The 20,271-nt window shown below is 38.6% G+C and overlaps 1 protein-coding gene across 7 annotated transcripts in view; it reads right to left on the bottom strand.

The window, feature by feature from the left end:
* klhdc3 (kelch domain containing 3) overlaps nucleotides 1-20,271 on the bottom strand; it is a 55,351-nt gene that overhangs the window by 34,082 nt on the left and 998 nt on the right. For 2 of the 7 annotated variants that reach the window (XM_061910670.1, XM_061910674.1), the window contains exons 2-9: nucleotides 18,673-18,743; nucleotides 16,498-16,743; nucleotides 14,272-14,448; nucleotides 11,311-11,426; nucleotides 11,151-11,222; nucleotides 9,809-10,022; nucleotides 9,596-9,682; nucleotides 1,437-1,545 (exon numbers count right to left, since the gene is read on the bottom strand). In XM_061910670.1, the coding sequence (XP_061766654.1) occupies nucleotides 1,437-1,545; nucleotides 9,596-9,682; nucleotides 9,809-10,022; nucleotides 11,151-11,222; nucleotides 11,311-11,426; nucleotides 14,272-14,448; nucleotides 16,498-16,651 (929 nt within the window). In that variant the 5' untranslated portion in view covers nucleotides 16,652-16,743; nucleotides 18,673-18,743. Of the gene's footprint in view, nucleotides 548-1,426; nucleotides 1,546-9,595; nucleotides 9,683-9,808; nucleotides 10,023-11,150; nucleotides 11,223-11,310; nucleotides 11,427-14,271; nucleotides 14,449-16,497; nucleotides 16,744-18,051; nucleotides 18,188-18,672; nucleotides 18,744-19,812; nucleotides 19,881-20,271 lie in introns of those variants that run through there. The other 5 variants (XM_061910675.1, XM_061910672.1, XM_061910676.1 and 2 more) reach the window with 5 other exon arrangements.

Raw genomic sequence — 20,271 nt, 5'->3', positions numbered from 1 at the left:
ATATCGCCATATATACATACATAATGTACAAATATATATACATAAATACATACATATATATATTGTAATGAAACAACTGGAATTGTGTGATGCATTACATTGTATAGTATGCATGTTCAAAATAAACTGAAACTAAACTGAAAAACAGTTCGCTCTTTGGTCGGAAACGCGAGCCCGTAGATTTGTTACAACTCTTTACTTATGTTTTCCACAAAGCCAATCGGACATGCACCATTCTATTAACACTCCTGAACATGCTAGCGATCTCTCTCCTAACTTGCCCACTCACTTACACACGTCTCTCACCCCACATACATCAAAGGGGGGTCTTGGTGTCTATCTTTCACAAACCTCAGCTATACGTTGTTTCTGATTGGTTTAAATTGCGTGGTGTATTCTGTGGTTGGTTAAATGTAGGCACACCTTAGATAAGCACAAACAGATTGCATTACACGCATTGAATGCGCACACACAAGTTGTGTTACATGCTCACAAATCTGCATGCGCGTTCTCAAATAGCAAACTGCAGAAGTGTCGCAAATGTCATCTGTAAAAAAAAAGAAGGTTCCTGCTTTAGGCAGATCATAGATACGCACGTAGAGATTGTATTACACGCATTTGCTTCTGAACGCAGGCATAAAAGTTGTGTGACACGCTCACAAATCAGTATGCGCACGCTCAAATTTTACATGGCAGAAGTGTTGCAAAAGTCACATGAATGTAAACAGCTTATCGAGGGTTATTTCTGATTCGGGACAGACATAAAGCTTAAAATAATCTAGAACACACACACACAGATCTGAATACACACACTGGGATTTATTTACAGACACACATGCCTGCAAATTGGATTGAGATACACATTTGCAAATAATTTTGCAACAATATTAGCTAACCAAGGTGCACCGGATGGCGGCCAAGTTAGGCGTTCAATTTTTTTATTTATTTTTTTAAATACCACTTTGACAAAGAGAATAGCGGAGTTCCGCAAAATAGCGCATGTCTGGGATCCCTGTACTATAACAGTTTAGAAAACTGTTCAGACTCAGTGTTCACAAAGTACAAGGAAGAAGAACCCTGATGGACATCTATAACCTTATTTAACAATGAGATAATCTTATCTCATTAAGTGAATCACAACTTAACTATTAATTTATTATCTTTTTTTTTTTACTTATTTACTCAATTATTTATTTACTGTTTGTGATGCAAATTGAGTACAAACAAATGTCCTAGAAATTGCTATGAAACAAAAAGGGATACGATTTAATTAAGATCTGCTTCTTTCTACTTACTGTATTTTCAGACAAGCTGTAATGAGAAACTGAAAATGTGATCCACTACATCATAACTGCATGTGTGTTCAAAATAAATGAATACCATAACTATGTCATTGTTCAAACAATTAACTATTTAGAATAGGTACTTTGCGTCACCTGGTTCCTCCAAAGAGGATGATTCGATCTCCAACCATGCAGCAGCATTGTCTTCTTCGAGGACATGGGCCTTTCCCGTTGGGTTCCACTTTCTTCCAAGAAAAGGCTTCTGTAGAGTATGAATACATGACAAATGTTATTACTATCTGAAATAATTTTGGAAGGTAAAATATCCATACATACATACAGTGGGGCAAAAAAGTATTTAGTCAGCCACCGATTGTGCAAGTTCTCCCACTTAAAAAGATGATAGAGGTCTGTAATTTTCATCATAGATACGCTTCAACTGTGAGAGACAGAATGTGAAAAACAAAATCCAGGAATTCACATTGTAGGAATTTTAAAGAATTTATTTGTAAATTATGGTGGAAAATAAGTATTTGGTCAATAACAAAAATTCAGTATACTTCTTCCTCCAAACACGACGAGTTGAGTTTATACCAAAAAGTTCTATTTTGGTTTCAACTGACCACATGACATTTTTCCGATCCTCTGCTGTATCATCCATGTATCCATTTTGGTATAAACTCAACTCGTTGCGTTTGGAGGAAGAAGAATACTGAGTTGCATCCCAAGAACACCAGACCTACTGTGAAGCATGGGGGTGGAAACATCATGCTTTGGGGCTGTTTTTCTGCTAAGGGGACAGGACGACTGATCCGTGTTAAGGAAAGAATGAATGGGGCCATGTATCGTGAGATTTTGAGCCAAAACCTACTTCCATCAGTTATAGTCTTGAATATGAAACGTGGCTGGGTCTTCCAGCATGACAATGATCCCAAACACACCGCCGGGGTAACGAAGGAGTGGCTCCGTAAGAAGCATTTGAAAGTCCTGGAGTGGCCTGGTCAGTCTCCAGACCTCAACCCCAAAGAAAATCTGTAGAGGGAGTTGAAAGTCTGTGTTGCTCGGCAACAGCCCCAACACATCACTGCTCTCGAGAAGATCTGCATAGAGGAATGGGGCCAAAATACCAGCTACTGTGTGTGCAAACCTGGTACCTATAGTAATCGTTTGACCTCTGTTATTGCCAACACAGGTTATTATACAAAGTATTGAGTAGAATTTTTGTTATTGACCAAATACTTATTTTCCACCATAATTTACAAATAAATTATTTAAAATTCCTACAATGTGAATTACTGGATTTTATTTCACATTCTGTCTCTCACAGCTAAAATGTACCTATGATGAAAATTACAGACCTCTGTCATCACTTTAAGTGGGAGAAATTGCACAATCGGTGGCTGACTAAATACTGTTTTGCCCCACTGTATGTGTACATTAGGGCTGTGAATCTTTGGGTGTCCCACGACTCGATTCAAAATCGATTCTTGGAGTCACGATTCCATTATAAATCGATTTTTTCGATTCGACGCGATTCTTGATTCAAAAACGATATTTTTCCGATTCAAAACGATTATCTATTCATTCAATACATAGGATTTCAGCAGGATCTACCCCAGTCTGCTGACATGCTAGCAGAGTAGTAGATTTAAAAAAAAAAGCTTTTATAATTGTAAAGGACAATGTTTCATCAACTGATTGCAATATTGTAAATTTGTTTTAACTATTAAACGAACCAAAAATATGACTTATTTTATTTTTGTGAAAACATTGGACAGTGTGTTGTCAAGCTTATGAGATGCGATGCAAGTGTAAGCCACTGTGACACTATTGTTCTTTTTTTTTTATTTTTATAAATGTCTAATGATAATGTCAATAAGGGATGGATTTTTAACCTCTGCTATGCTGAAATTATAACCAATATTGATACTGTTGTTGATAATATTAATTTTTGTTTCACTACTTTTGGTATGTTCTGTGTCGTGTTTGTGTCTCCTTTCAATTGCTCTGTTTATTGCAGTTCTGAGTGTTGCTGGGTCAGGTTTGGTTTTGGAATTGGATTGCATTATGGTATTGCTGTGTATTGTTTTGTTGGATTGATTAAAAAAATAAAAAATAAATCATTTGATTTAAGAAAAAAAGAAAGAAAATCGATTTAAAAAAAAATGACAATCGATTCTAAATTGCACGTGAGAATCGCGATTCAAATTCGAATCGATTTTTTCCCACACCCCTAGTATATACATATATATATATGCAACTACATATGTATATGTATGCATATATATATATATATATATATATATGCATCAACATATGTATACTGTATAAATAAATATCTATATATATCTATATATATACATATATATATATGTATAAATATGTATATATATATATATATTAGGGCTGCAACAACTAATCGATTAAATCGATTAAAATCGATCATAAAAATAGTTGGCGATTAATTTAGTCATCAATTTGTTGGATGTATGCAATGCGCATGCGCGGAGGCTTTTTTTTTCTTTTCTCCTAAACATTTATTTATAAACTGCAACATTTACAAACAGCTGAAAAACAATGATCAAAATAAGTACAAAAACTGTAGAAAACAGCGCCAGGGCTGCGCTGAGGCTAAGTCTCATGTGGTGGCAGTGAGTCAGCCAATGATGTGTCATGTGCAGCTCATGTGACGCCGTCTCCTTTGTAAAAACGTTCGAAAAATGGCGGAGGGAAACAGTACAGGTAGTTCAGCGGTGAAACATCTCGAGGTTATCGCTTCAATGGAAAAAAAGTCTACGACATAAGTCGTCCAAAGTGTCGGAACACTTTACTTTAAAGACTTCAAAGAAGACATGTACATGTATGTACATGTACATCATTAATGGTGCCTTCAGAGATGTGCAAGGTACCCATGCCTTTGGCACTAATACAACCCCACACCATCCCAGATGCTGGCTTTTGAATTTTGCGCTTATGACAATCCAGATGGTTATTTTCCTCTTTGTTCCGGAGGACAGAACTTCCACAGTTTCCCTCCAAAAATTTAAATGTGACCTTAACAGAACACAGAACACTTTTACACTTTGCATCAGTCCATCTTAGATGAGCGGCTTTTCTGGGTGTTGTTGATAAATTGCTTTCGCTTTGCATAATAGAGTTTTAACTTGCAATTACAGATGTAGTGACAAAATGTAGTTACTGACAGTGGTTTACTGAAGTGTTCCTGAGCCCATGTGGTGATATCCTTTACACACTGATGTCGCTTTTTGATGCAGTAACGCCTGAGGGATCGAAGGTCCGTAATAGCATCGCTTACATGCAGTGATTCCTCCAGATTCTCTGAACCTTTTGACGTTCTTATGGACCGTAGATAGTGAAATCCTTAAATTCCTTGCAACAGCTCGTTGAGAAATGTTGTTCTTAAACTGTTCAACAATTTGCTCACGCATCTGTTCACAAAGTGGTGACCCTCCCCATTCTTGTTTGTGAATGACAGAGCATTTCATGGAAGTTGCTTTTATACCCAATCCTGGCACCCACATGTTCCCACTTAGCCTGTTAACTTGTGGGATGTTCCAAATATGTGTTCGCATTCCTCAACTTTCTTAGTCTTTTTTGCCACTTGTGTCAGCTTTTTTGAAACATGTTGCAGGCATCAAATTCCAAATGAGCTAATATTTGCAAAAAATGGTTTTCTAGTTCGAACGTTAAGTATCTTATCTTAGCAGTCTATTCAATTGAATATAAGTTGAAAAGGATTTGCAAATCATTGTATTCTGTTTTTTTTTACAATTTACACAAACTGCCAACTTCACTGGTATATATATATTTCACAATCTACTCCAGCTGCTTTAGAATGCTGATGAATTATGTTACTAGATATTATTAGGACGCAATTTTCTGAATTTGTCAAGTTGTCCACAGATTACTAGTTGTGAACTGGCGTAGCAAGTCAGTCCCTTGAATTTGCAGACTAAGTCCCTACAAACTTGAGTGAGCACACACAAACTCTCAGGGAGGTTTCCGCCTTATCACAGCATCAAATGGCAGTAAGATATAAAATGGGCTTCAGGCCTGTCCTTTTTTTGCTACGGAAACATTTAAAGAAACGGTCTAGTTTCCTTAGGTTAAAAGTGGCACTATCCATCTGTACATGCAGATAGCAATACATCAATGACACATGACATCTCTCAACAGACTTGCAGGCATATTGTTCTACACACAGACTTACTCAATTAAACAGAGATGCCTGTAAACCCGGAAAAATAATAGACTGGGTATTAAGATTGTCAAGCCCTTGTTAGTTTTGTGTTGAACATCTTCAAATGTACAATTAGACAAAACAGAATCATTTCCCCCCACATTTCAGTGCCTATATGCAGACAGTACTTTTGTTATAATAAATACTGTTCTCTTCTTAGATAATAATTTCTTAAGAACTTTAATGACATTTTTTCAAATGAAATTGTTCATATGGAGAAATGAAAACAATTGTGGAGCCATCCATCAATCCGTCCATTTTCTACCGCTAGTGTCAATTCAAATGTGTCCATTAATATATATAACTTTGTGTTTAAGGTAACAGAACTACATTTTATTCAATGTGTAAAGATAGCATTAACCGAAACTATTTTACCATAAATCATCTCACTACCAGTTTACACAAAGACTGTCTGTGCGGCAGAGACAAATCCTGCAGGAGACTGCATTGAGTAATACAACTGAGGAAAAAGGCTGAATAAGTCTACTGCATTAAATAGCTAGACATAAAGACAGTGGCTTTATCACAGCAAGAGATGTCTGGAATAACTCAGTTTCATTCCACAACTATTTTAGTTTAATGCTAACACACAGAATGTCAATCATATAACCTTTATCCAATACAAACATAAATATTTCATGAATATAAGATGCTCTGGCCGTGTCACCATGTTAGTGCTCTCCATTTCTATCATTTTATACAGTGTCTTCAAACGGAACACTGCTAACAGCATCATTGCATTTCTATGGTGACAAGCAATTCAATTGGGATTTGAACTAAACGCTAACATTTTTTCCGGAAATCCCACGTGTCAAGGGAATCCCGAGGGAAACCTGCAAGAAGGTAGTCAAATGTACTATTAATTACGTGATCAGGACAGTACAAGAGAATACATTTAATGGAAGCAGATGGGAGTAAGAGCCAACCAATCGAAATTAGAAGCTAGGACAGGCGCTCCCATTTCGTAATTTTCTTTCAGTAAGCCCACACTGCAATGTAAGCCAAAACAAGTAAAATTCTCAGAGGCCTGAGTGCTTTCCGCCAAAATGATTTGAAGAGCAGCAATGGAGCAAGCATATGACAATAGAGAAACTGATGTGGTAAAATAGATTACAAAGCAAAGTAAAAACTTACGACATATACATCAAACTCACCAAACTGTCAAGGAAATCTTGAATATTCTTAAAGTTCATGAGTTGATTGTGACAGAGTAAATGCGTAGTATGCAAAACATGCTTTAAATTAATCAAGCACACCAGTGGTGTACACTTGCAGTGCAAATTCCTGAAAAATATCAACTAAACAAATCTTTATTCCGCAAACGAAAATACATACTGGATGTATATATCATGTTATAGATATTGTATTACCGCAGAGTAACTGTTTTTGTTGCCATATACATAAAAAAAACAGCAAAACACAAAGTCATTAAAAAAACAATAGGAACAAGATCAAACCAAATTCAATGTATTAGCCAAAGACTAAGATGAAGTAAAAAAAAAAAAAGGGATTGGTACTGGAGCAGGAGTCATTCCAAATGGGAGCAGGATTCATTTTACCAGAAGGATGGGACACCATTTTTTTGTTAGGGAAGGACAGGAGAGAAAAACTACTCCAGTTGCAGCTCCAATTGGAACTGAAGTGCTGCTATCTAGTGGATAAAAGGTAAAATGCAGTAACAGAATACAAATACAGTCTGCTAAAGCTTTCGCTTGCACTATAAGTCTTATAAGATTTTGCAATATTACAATCCCCCAAAATTCCAAAAATCTAAGCAAAACCAATCAACTTTGTACAATCCAAACAATTTACCTGCATATCCTGGCCAATAACAATCATTTTTGCCACTAACATTTGTCACTGAGTAGTAGGGCTGCATACTTTATTATTAATATATAAACCCCGTTTCCATATGAGTCGGGAAATTGTGTTAGATGTAAATATAAACGGAATACAATGATTTGCAAATCCTTTTCAACCCATATTCAGTTGAATATGCTACAAAGACAACATATTTGATGTTCAAACTGATAAACATTTTTTTTTTGCAATAATAATAAAATTTAGAATTTGATGCCAGCAACACGTGACAAAGAAGTGGGGAAATGTGGCAATAAATACTGATAAAGTTGAGGAATGCTCATCAAACACCTATTTGGAACATCCCACAGGTGTGCAGCTAATTGAGAACAGTTAGGTGCCATGATTGGGGATGAAAGCAGCTTCCATGAAATGCTAAGTCATTAACAAACAAGGATGGGGCGAGGGTCACCAATTTGTAAGCAAATTGTCGAACAGTTTTAGAAAAACTTTTCTCAACAAGCTATTGCAAGGAATTTAGGGATTTTACTATCTACGGTCCGTAAAATCATCAAAAGGTTCAGAGAATCTGGAGAAATCATTGCACGGAAGCAATGATATTACGGACCTTTGATCCCTCAGGCGGTACTGCATCAAAAACCAACATCAGTGTGTAAAGGATAACACCACATGGGCTCAGGAACACTTCATAAAACCAATGTCAGTAACTACAGTTGGTTGCTACACCAGTTACAAGTGCAAGTTAAAAATCTACTATGCAAAGCGAAAGCCATTTATCAACAACACCAAGGAACGCCGCCGGCTTCGCTGGGCCCGAGCTCTAAGATGGACTGATGCAAAGTGGAAAAGTGTTCTGTGGTCTGACGAGTCCGCATTTCAAATTATATTTGGAAATAGTGAACGTGGTGTCCTCCGGAAATAAGAGGAAAATAACCATCCGGATTGTTATAGGCGAAAAGTTCAAAAGCCAGCATCTGTGATGGTATGGGGGTGTATTAGTGCCCAAGGCATAGGTAACTTACACGTCTGTGAAGGCACCATTAATGCTGAATGGTCCATACAGGTTTTGGGGCAACATATGTTGTCATCCAAGCAACATTACCATGGACACCCTGCTTATTTCAGCAAAACAATGCCAAACCAAGTGTTACAGCAGCCTGGCTTCGTAGTAAAAGAGTGCGGGTACTTTCCTGGCCCGTTTGCAGTCCAGACATGTCTTCCACTGAAAATGTGTGGCGCATTATGAACAACTTAAGCTGTAGATCAAGCTTCAACAAATAGTTTCCTCAGTTCCCAAACGTTTATTGAGTGTTGTTAAAAGAAAAGGTGATGTACCACAGTAGTGAACATGCCCTTTCCCAACCACTTTGGCACGTGTTGCAACCATGAAATTCTAAGTTAATTATTAATTGCAAAAAAAATAAAGTTTATGAGTTTGAACATCAAATATCTTGTCTTTGTAGTGTATTCAACTGAATATGGGTTGAAAAGGATTTGCAGATCATTGTATTCCGTTTATATTTACATCTAACACAATTTCCCAACTCATATGGAAACGGGGTTTGTAATAGATAATAATAATGCAAGTAATCCATCCATTTCCTACCGCTTGTTCCTTTTTTGGGGTGGCAGGCCGATCTCAGCAAGTAACCATTTAAAGTATATTATGGTTGCACTAAGTACATTTTCAACCTTCATAAAATATTTTCGTAACTTTTGGGATGATACATTGACTCACAACTAGTTGAGTGACACCTCAGTCATGCGTGAAGGGGTCTGTATCACTTTCATCAAGTCTTCAGTGAGCAGAAATCCGTGATGAAGAAAACAAAACGTTGTGATGCATTATTTTAATTAATGCGCCGTGTATGCTTAAAATGGTCATAACACCTAAATATTGAGTTATTATAAATGTGCCCGTTACAATAAACACCTAAAATCACTTCAAAAGTTGTAATAATCTCAAAAAAGCCTGTGAAATCCTGGGGGTGTCTGTGTTGGTTGTCCTATTGATACCACACATGCCCACAATCAGTTTATGCAGCACAATGTAATTAAATACCCACATTGTGTAGTTTACAAAAAACTAAATAAAAAGTAGGTCAATATATGCCAGTATCAACACCATTTGTAATTATCTTTGAAGATGAGCCACTACTATAAATTTTGTGATAAAAAAAAAAAAAAGCATGCAGCACCAAATGAGTAACACTATATGAAAAATACAAACCTGGATTGAATTTCCAGAGATCGTTGAAGTGCTGGTCCAAATGAGCATTGTATCCTCCAAATATGTACAGCTCTCCCTTGTAGGTAACTAGACATACAATAGGACAAAAGAGGTAAAGTAGGTCACTGTTTGAACATGATGATGATACCTTTTGCAGCATTGCGTCTTAAAATATGAAAGTCATTTAAAATGTTCTGGGCTTAATGTCCTTACAGGCTGAATGACTCCTCCGTCCCTCAGGCAATGGTTGTGTTGAGGGAGTGCTCAGCCAGCAGTTGGTCTGTGTGTCAAACACTTCTATCATATTGCAGTAGATTTCGTTATTGGAGTGGAACGGACCAAAACGATCTCCTCGCCCTCCAAATACGAACATTTTTGTGCCTATAATGGTTGCTGAGTGGAAGTCACGCCAGCTTGCTGGAATACCCTGGAAGGGAAAAACACAAAACAAAAAAACAATTATCCAAAATTAATTTCAAAATATTTATTACTTTTATTTCATAACCTTTAACACACACTAGTAGTGGTATTCGAACACTTTCCTCCAACATTGACTGCAGGAAAAATGCTGCCATCTAGTGGATTCAGTTGATAACACACACACGTCAAAGCTATACTGTACAATGCCAAATATTTGTAGCAGTTGGCATATTTAAAATAATACTCACTCAAAGCTTGGTGAAATTTTAAATGAAATCCACAAAAAAATGTAAATCTGGAAACACTAATAAATGACAAAGTAAGACATAATAGCAGTTATTGTGTGAATGCCACAAAGCATTCACACCTATGTTGTTTGTGCTAAAATGTGCTTCAATACTAATAATTTAAAAAAATAATAATTTCTACCACATTTAAAATCTTGATAAATGAGTACCACTCTTTTTATCACAAAATTTTTAAAAATCCACCTACGCTGTAAGTGAGACTTATCAAAATGCAGATTAACGAGCAAAAATAGATAATTATAAACACAGTGGTTTATCCTTTTGGACATCTTCAGTAGGAAGATGTCTGGGAGAGAGTCTAGCAGTTGGCCGACTAAAAGCTTGCTCACTCAAAACCTGTGACACTGTAAAACTGCAGGTGTAGGAAATGCACATTTCTTTACAGAGTAATCTTCTATTATGAGGTGGTCCGGCGTGGCTTGGTTGGTAGACCGGCTGTGCCAGCAACTTGAGGGTTCCAGGTTCGACACCCGTTTTTACCATCCTAGTCACTGCCATTGTGTCCTTATACAAAATACTTTACCTCCATGCTCCCAGTGCAACCCACACTATTTTAAATGTAACTTAGATAATGGGTTTTGCTATGTAAAGCGCTTTGAATCACTAGAGAAAAACTCTAGACAAATATAATTCACTTCACTTCACTATGATCAAGGAGTACTTGTGCAATCCCTTTGCTCTTTACATTTTTATCATTTGACCTGGCATGTGGACAGATTATTTAGCAAAAAGTGAAAAGCTTCATAAAAACAATGAATGATGTAAACCATTTGTTCAATGACAAATGTAAAATAATAATAATAATATTTGGTATACAAACAACTCACTCTGGCATTAATAAAAGACCATATCATGGTGGTGGTGTCCAGTTTGTGGATGTCATTGGAGAAGCAGTCTGCCTAGAGTGTGGCAAACGAAATGCATTAAATTCCTTATTACCCTTCCCCTGTGTCCATATCTAAAGGTAAATGAGGGGCAAAGACTTACCAGCTGCTCATATCCTCCAAATATATACATCGCTTTCAACATCACACAGGCAGAGTGGCCATCTCTTGCCCCTGGAACTGTCCCGGAAACTTTGGGCGTGAACCATTTGTGGCTATCTATGAAGAAAGATACATTATTTCCGGCCCACTTCCAACTGATAACACCTCATTATGAACAGCTAAAACGTGCAAAGCCTACCAAAATGTCTACACATACTCCAGTATGGAAGATATCTTGTTATTGGAGACAATTTTGCAAACAAAAGAGTAATTGACCATCATCTACATTTAACCCCAGAGTCACCTATGACAAAAAAAACAAGGGTGGCTGGAGCCAATCCTAGCTGCACTTGAGCGGAAGGCAGGGTAAACCCTGGACAAGTAGCGATCTCATGGCACGGCCAACACAGACAACATTCACACTCACATTCACACAATAGGGCCAATTCAGTGTTGCCAATCAGTTTATCTCCAGGTGCATGTGTTTGGAGGTGGGAGGAAGCCAGAGTGCCCAGAGAGAACCCCACAAGTCCCAAGAAGGAATTGCAAACTCCACACAAAAAGACCCCGACCTCAGTAGTCGAACCCAGTACCTTCCCACAGTGAGGCACGAGCTCTAACCACTGTTCCACTGTGCTGCTCTGTGCCACTTTATATTGCATATTTTGTGTTTTTCCCATAAAATAAGTTTTAGTTTGTTCTTTTTTTAGTAAAAACAAAAAAGACAAAAAAATAACAAAAACTTAGTATCTATGAATAGGTATGAAGCTGCTGAAAGATTTGAAGTGTTTAAAGTAAAAAAAAAAACATTTGTGACTAACGGTAATTATAACACTTTTAGGAGTTAGTAAAATTTTCGGCAAGAAGGGATAGTGAGAGTTTTTGGAAAAATCATCCATCCATTTCCTACCGCTTTTCCCTTTTTGAGGTCACGGGGGGTCACTGGCGCCTTTCTCAGCAGCATTTGGGTGGAAGGCGGCGTACACCCTGAACAAGTCGCCACCTCATCACAGGGCCAAAACAGATAAACAGACAACATTCATACTCACATTCACACACTAGGGCCAATTTAGTGTTGTCAATCAACCTATCCCCAGGTGCATGTCTTTGGAAGTGGGAGGAACCCGGAGTACCCGGAGGGAACCCACGCAATCACAGGGATAACATGCAAACACCACACAGAAAGATCCTGAGCCCGGATTGAACTCAGGACTACTCAGGACCTTTGTATTGTGAGGAAGATGCACTAACCCCTCTTACACTGTGCTGCATTCATTGTTCCAAAATTAATAATGCATCATAATCAGTGTTATTATGAATTACTGACCTATTAAAGCAGGGGTGTCCAATTTTTTTGACTCAAGGGCTGAATTGGGTGACAATTTTTTTTTGCCACACAGCTGAGCATTGATAAACATTTTTTGTATCAAAAAACACTTCAGTTTGCATTGATTAAAGGAAGCTATAACAGACTAAACAACAAAACTTGAGTTTGAAACTGTTGAATAATTTAAAGTATGGAACATTTGAAAATATTTATATATACAGTACAGGTCGAAATTTGGGACACACCTTCTCATTTCAATGTGTTTTCTTTATTTTTAAGACTATTTACCTTGTAGATTGTCAATGTGGCTACTTTGAAGAAACTAAATACAAAACATGTTTTCAGTTATATCACGCTATTTTGTTAAGTACATAACTCCACATGTGTTCATTCATAGTTTTGATGCCTTCAGTGACAATCTACAATGTAAATAGTCATGAAAATAAAGAAAACGCATCGAATGAGATGGTCTGTACGTATTTTTTGGACTATAAGGCACAGTTAAAATCCTTTCATTTTCGGGGAGTGGACAGTTTCAATCGCTATCTGGAAATGCCTACACAAATAAAGAGCTTGCAGACAGACTTAAAAAGGGTATAAATGTTACTGTGGGGCAAAACTCTCAGCATTTACACCAAAGCAGATCCAATAAATATTTCTCGAAATATAACTTACACAAAAGTAAGTGTGTTAAATGTAGATTAGAATCATCATAGGTAGCGATGTATACCAAATACAGGTATTTTTTTTGGTACGGTCAATGATACTGCTATCCAGCTGACTGTTGGAATTATGGCATGTAGAGCTGTCAAGTTCACTTTAGGTGCCACTGCAACGAATAAAAAATGACAAGGGTAGGATCTGATAATCAGCTTGGAATAATCCCAAATAAGTAATAAACTAGAAAAGGCGCGTAAAGTTTGCAGCACAACAATATTTACTCCTCCCAGGTACCATAAAGTCACGCACGTTAATAGGAGTTAGTGTCAGTTTAATTTGAACAAACCTTACTCACGACCGGCGCTACCGTCCTTTTAGCAGTCCATGAAAAGTAACAAAATGATGATCTGTGTGGTCTTTACATGATTATGATGTAACAACTGCATTGGCCCTTGCACTACAAACATAGTTGACTTGTTTAATACCTAAAAAGCAGGTGTTAAAAGGTAAATGATTTTCCTGCTGTGAGTTGTTTTATGAGGATGGTGGTGTAAAACCTCTGGTGGTATAAGAAAATGGTAATAAAAAATAAAAAAAATCAAATGTTTTCCCGTTTTTATTTACACCGATTAAGAGTAAAGATGAATACTGGTAATGATAAGGAATATTGATATTGGTATTTATAGAATCCCCTGTAATCTTATTTTCTCAAATTTTTTTTCAACATACTGTCTCTCACTGTTGCAAAAAACCTACCATACATATTTCGGACGGTTTGTATATTTGTAAGGGGGTAAACTTGCTAATTCAGCAGGGGAGGAAATACTTATCATCCCCAAAGTATTTCACCATCAAATAAATCCTACCACTCTTGTCAATGGAGAGTTGGAATTTGTAGCCCTATCCATTGTTGGAATTTGTAGTCCTATTCTTATTGTATGACTGTAGAGACTCCGTGTGCTCAGGTGTACTTACTGACATCAAAAGCATACAGCACATTGCAGGCCCCCTCTGTGTCGTTACGTCCCCCCCACAGGTATATGGTGTCATCCAGGAGCACTGCTGTGTGACCATAGCGCATATAGGGCACTTCACGAGCACGCTCATGTCCCACAGGCCTCACTGGGGGCAATTTCATCCAGCGTAGAGACACTAGGGCACATAACAATAATAATTATTCATACGTTAACGTGTGCTGTTTATTTTACATTCAAGGACTGTATGCATTTCTTACATGACCAGAAATTTAAAGTTAATACTAAAAGTAAATTTTGATCATTTATTATCTCTCTCTGAACGATTAAAAAACTTGTTACTACAAACCCCGTTTCCATATGAGTTGGGAAATTGTTTTATATGTAAATATGAACGGAATGCAATGATTTGCAAATAATTTTCAACCCATATTCAGCTCAATATGCTACAAGGACAACATTTTGCTTTTTAAACTGATAAATGTTTTTTTTTTGCAAATAAACATTAACTTTAGAATTTGATGCCAGCAACACGTGACAAAGAAGTTGGGAAAGGGGGCAATAAATACTGATACAGTTGAGTAATGCTCATCAAACAAGTATTTGGAACATCCCAAAGGTGTGCAGGTTAATTGGGAATAGGTGGGTGCCATGAATGGGTAAAAAAACAGCTTCCCAAAAAATGCTCAGTCTTTCACAGGAAAGGATGGGGCGAGGTACACCCCTTTGTCCACAACTGCGTGAGCAAATAGTCAAACAGTTTAAGAACAACGTTTCTCAAAGTGCAATTGCAAGAAATTTAGGGATTTCAACATCTACGGTCCATAATATCATCAAAAGGTTAATAGAATCTGGAGAAATCAGTCTACGTAAGCAGCATGGCCGGAAACTAACATTGAATGACCGTGACTTTCGATCCCTCAGACGGCACTGTATCAAAAACCGACATCAATCTCTAAAGGATATCACCACATGGGCTCAGGAAAAATTCAGAAAACCACTGTCACTAAATACAGTTCATTGCAACATCTGCAAGTGCAAGTTAAAGCTCTACTATGCAAAGTGAAAGCCATTCATCAACAACATCCAGAAACGCCGCCGGCTATTCTGGGCCCGAGATCATCTGAGATGGACTGATGCAAAGTGGAAAAGTGTTCTGTGGTCTGAGAAGTCCACATTTCAAATTGTTTTTGGAAATATTCGACATCGTGTCATCCGGACCAAAGGGGAAGTGAACCATTCAGACTGTTATCGGCGCAAAGTTCAAAAGCCAGCATCTGTGATGGTATGGGGGTGCATTAATGCCCAAGGCATGGGTAACTTACACATCTGTGAAGGCGCCATTAATGCTGAAAGGTACATACAGGTTTTGGAACAACATATGCTGCCATCTAAGCTCCATCTTTTTCATGGAAACCCCTGCTTATTTCAGCAAGACAATGCCAAGCCACATTCAGCACGTGTTACAACAGCGTGGCTTCGTAAAAAAAGAGTGCGGGTAATTTCCTGGCCGCCTGCAAAACAGACCTGTCTCCTATCTAAAATGTGTGGCGCATTATGATGCGTAAAATACGACAGCCGAGACCCTGGACTGTTGAACGACTGAAGCTCTACATAGAACTAGAATGGGAAAGAAATTTCACTTTCAAAGCTTCAAAAATTAGTTTCCTCTGTTCCCAAACGTTTATTGAGTGTTGTTAAAAGAAAAGGTGATGTAACACAGTGGTGAACATGCCCTTTCCAAACTTGTTTGGCACGTGTTGCAGCCATGAAATTCTAAGATAATTGTTATTTCCAAAAAAAAAATAAAAGTTTATGAGTTTGAACATCTAAAATTTTGTCTTTGTAGTGCATTCAATTGAATATGGGTTGAAAAGGATTTGCAAATCATTGTATTCCGTTTATATTTACATCCAACACAATTTCCCAACTCATATGGAAACGGAGATTGTATATCTATAACTTAAATTTGCCAACGGCTGGGGTGGAAACAACAGACACAGCTGTAAAAGGAGACATCAAAAACAAGAAGCCCAGGGCAAAGGATCTGATAAAATTTTGAAACAATAGCAAAGTGTTCTTGTTTTTCCAAGAGCATCTTTATGAAGATTTGATTCATTGGCACAGCTCTAAGTCTGGCTCAAGTTACTCCAGGTTGTCGACCACGCATTTGAGAAAAAAAACAAAACATGTTGATAGTAATTTCTGGATATTCGTTTAAACGTACCTGTGTTGAAAACATGCACGTCAATCTGACGCAGTGTCTCATAGTCCTCTCCAGAGCAGTAGCCCCCGAAGGTGTACACCTTGTGACCCACGGCCACAGCAGCATGGTTGACTCTCCGTGGCCCTCCTTCAAGGTGCACCGACCAGCGCAACATTCCACTCAGCAGCACCTCCGTGACTGTGAGTCCTTAGACCATCACTCCGTCACCTGTTCAGACTCCATCAAGCTAAGGGCCACCATCAAAACCTGTCACCACAAAAATATGAGTCAAAAAATACACTCAAAACAGCAGCTGATCAGTGTGGAGAACTCATCATCCTCCTGGACTAAGAGGTGCTTAGCTCTGTTGACAAGCTGACAATCCCCTGTATTATCTTAGTAGTGTATTTTAAGAAGTAATTAAACCTACCCCTACCACTCCTCTTTCTGTCTGTTCACTGATATCCCCTTGAACTTCCTTGTCCAGAAAATACTTATCATTTTGCCTACATTTAAAGGGGACCTATTATGCAAGGCCAACTTTTCCCACCTATTGGTACCTGTTTTTGAGTATTTGGGATTTGCATAAGTCCTGAAATTTTGTAGTCAAACCATAGAGGAATGGCGGAGATAATTATAATACAACCTTACCTTTCCTGTTTGGAATTTTCCCCATTTTTGACATCAGTGGATATCTCCATATATGGTAGAAATTTCCCCGAGTTCACCATTGTAGACTGATGACGTCAGTAAGTTCATTCTTTTTCTCTATCCTCTTGTTGTGGGGCAGACCGGCTCGTAGATATACATGAATCCTCCTCAGTTGCCATTTTTAATAAAAATTGGTGCATAGTTCGAACTTGTAGTATATCTGTCCAGAAGATGCTTTTGAAGTGGAGCCAAAAAGGGTGCATCTTGAAGAGACGGTCAGAAAGCGGCTTGAAAACATTTTGTGTTTTATCCGCAAGATGGTGTCGCCCTGCACTCCTGAAAACAGGGTGTTCCCTCTTGTTGTTGTGTGTTTTTTGCTGTTCGGTCCAGGCCCTTTTGGGACTGTGCAACGAGGGATGGCACTTTCGTGACTTCTGCAGTGCTTTTTGGTGCTTTTTTGTGAACTTTTGAGTCTGCCTTGGGGAGCATTTTTGGACATGGCCATGTTTGCCCCGGAGACCAACTGCCACACCGGAGTCAGTGTGGAGAAACTGGGGGAGATGTGGCTTAAGAGACTGGGCTGCGCAGCTAGTGTTGAACGTCGGAATAGTATCTTGGACACTCCCCTCTGACGTGGTCTCGCTCATCCGACTGGGCCAAACATTGGCCGGTTGCTCGTGGGCAGCCTACGGCGGAGTCTGCACTCTTGGTTGCTTTGTTGCATCTGATACAGTCTCTGGCCGTGCACCCCCCAACCCCAGCAGAGGCTACCCCGTTGTACACTATATGGATTTGTCTTTTTGTTGTGTTTCACTTTATACTGTATAAAGAAATGGCACAGCTGGTTGCATTAGCCCTGTGCTCTCTTACTACCTTTATGACCTTGTTCTTTAATGTTTCCCTCCTGATTTCATAATTAATTACCTTTGTTGTGGAAGTTTCTTATCTGCACTATCCATCCATCCATCTTCTAACGCTTGTCTCTTTTAGGCTTGTGGGGGGTACTGGAGCCTATCTCAGCTGCACTCGGGCGGAAGGCGGTATACACCCTGCAGAAGTTGCCATCTCATTGCAGGGCCAACACAGATAAACGGACAACATTCACACTCAGACACTACGGCCAATTTAGTGTTGCCAATCAACCTATCACCAGGTGCATGTTTTTGGAGATGGGAAGAAGCCAGAGTACCCACAGGGATCCCACGCAGTCACGAGGAGAACATGCAAACTCCACACAGAAAGATCCCGAGCCCGGGATTGACTCAGGACCTTGGTGTTGTGAGGCACATGCACTAACCCTACGTCACAGTGCTGCCATATCTGCACTACAACCACCTAATTTGACCCGTTGTGGGATGAATAAAGTCTATCCTAAAACATAATCTTTGGAAAATGTTGACAAAAGAACCACCATTACATGCAATATAGACCACAAGAATTGTTTTAAATGTCGAAAACAAATCTTGCTAGGATCCCTTTAGGTGGTGTATTGACTTATCCATCCATCCATTTTCTACTAATTGTCTTTATTGCACAGTAACTAACCTGACTCTCGCCAGATCCTTGTAGTTCGCTGAGCTCCACACAAGGATCTGGGTTCGAAGGCAATCCAACTCCTTCAAGAGAGCAAAAAAAAAAATGAACCAAATAGGATCGCCGGGCCGGGATTTCATAGATGTGACAAAGCGCTAAAGCGACAGTTTGATTCAAACAACAATGCAGCGAGGAGTCGTGTGCTGACATTGATTCTGCTATTGCGACTGTTTTGTCGAATCTATCGAATATTAATTCTTTAAAAATGAACAGAGAACAGCTTAGAAGGCATTTAATAACTTTTCGCTCTGTCGTTATCCAATGGGTCGGCTGTTCTGTTTTGGATTTCCCAGCGTCGCTCTCATCACCGTCACGGGTTGATTTCCATGTGAGTGGTTGAAGTAGCACGTCATTCAAGATAACGGACAAGTGGTTTATCCAATCACATACAATGATATATTTTTTACAAGGCCCCACCTTCTGAAATACATCTCCTATTGAAAAGTCCCAGATCCTTGAGTGGAGCTCAGCAAAACTACAAGGATCTGACGAGAGTCAGGTTAGCGAAGAACAGCACCACATGGACATTAAGTAACTGGATAGTCATGCAAAAAAAAAAAGAATATGTAGGTCGTAATGCTAATTAAAGGCCTACTGAAACCCACTTCAATCCACCACGCAGTCTGATAGTTTATATATCAATGATGAAATATTAACATTACAACACATGCCAATACAGCCTTTTTAGTTTACTAAATTGCAATTTTAAATTTCCCGGGAGTTTCTTTTTGAAAACGTCATGTAATGACGACGTGTACGCGTGACGTCACGGACTGTTAGGAAGTATGAGCGCTGCACACACACACACAGCTAAAAGTCGTCTGCTTTAATCGCATAATTACACAGTATTATGGATATCTGTGTTGCTGAATCTTTTGCAATTTGTTCAATTAATATTGGAGAAGTCAAAGTAGAAAGATGGAGTTGGGAAGCTTTAGCCTTTAGCCACACAAACACACGGTCATTCCTTGTTTAAAATTCCCGGAGGTGAAACTTTACTATGGATCAGAGCGGTCAAGCGAACATGGATCCCGACCGAATGTCAACCAGCGGGTTTCGGTGAGAAAATTGTGGTAAAAAGTCGCTTCTTACCGGAGATCAGCTGAGCTTGCGCCGTCCATAAAGCTGCCGTCGACTTCCCTGAGACACTGGCGTCAAGACATCCGTCGGACTATCAGGTACTGTTAAACTCACTAAAACACCAGCAACACAATAGAAAGATAAGGGACTTCCCAGAATTATCCTAGTGAATGTGTCTAAAAACATCTGAATCCGTCCCAATGCAATCGCATTTTTTATTTTAATGTTTGAAGTCTGTCGCTATCAATATCCTCAAACACAAATCTTTCATCCTCGCTCAAATTAATGGGGAAATTGTCGTTTTCTCAGTCCGAATAGCACTTTTTGTTGGAGGCTCCCATTAAAAACAATGTGAGGATTTGAGGAGCCATCAACGGGTGACGTTATCGTCTGCGACTTCCGGTAAAGGCAGGGCTTTTCTGTTTGCGACCAAAAGTTGCAAACTTTATCGTCGATGTTCTCTACTAAATC

Source organism: Nerophis ophidion, linkage group LG09 (assembly GCF_033978795.1).
Source record: "Nerophis ophidion isolate RoL-2023_Sa linkage group LG09, RoL_Noph_v1.0, whole genome shotgun sequence".
In the NCBI taxonomy this organism is placed as follows: domain Eukaryota; kingdom Metazoa; phylum Chordata; class Actinopteri; order Syngnathiformes; family Syngnathidae; genus Nerophis; species Nerophis ophidion.
This window is presented reverse-complemented; position numbering and strand designations above follow the sequence as displayed.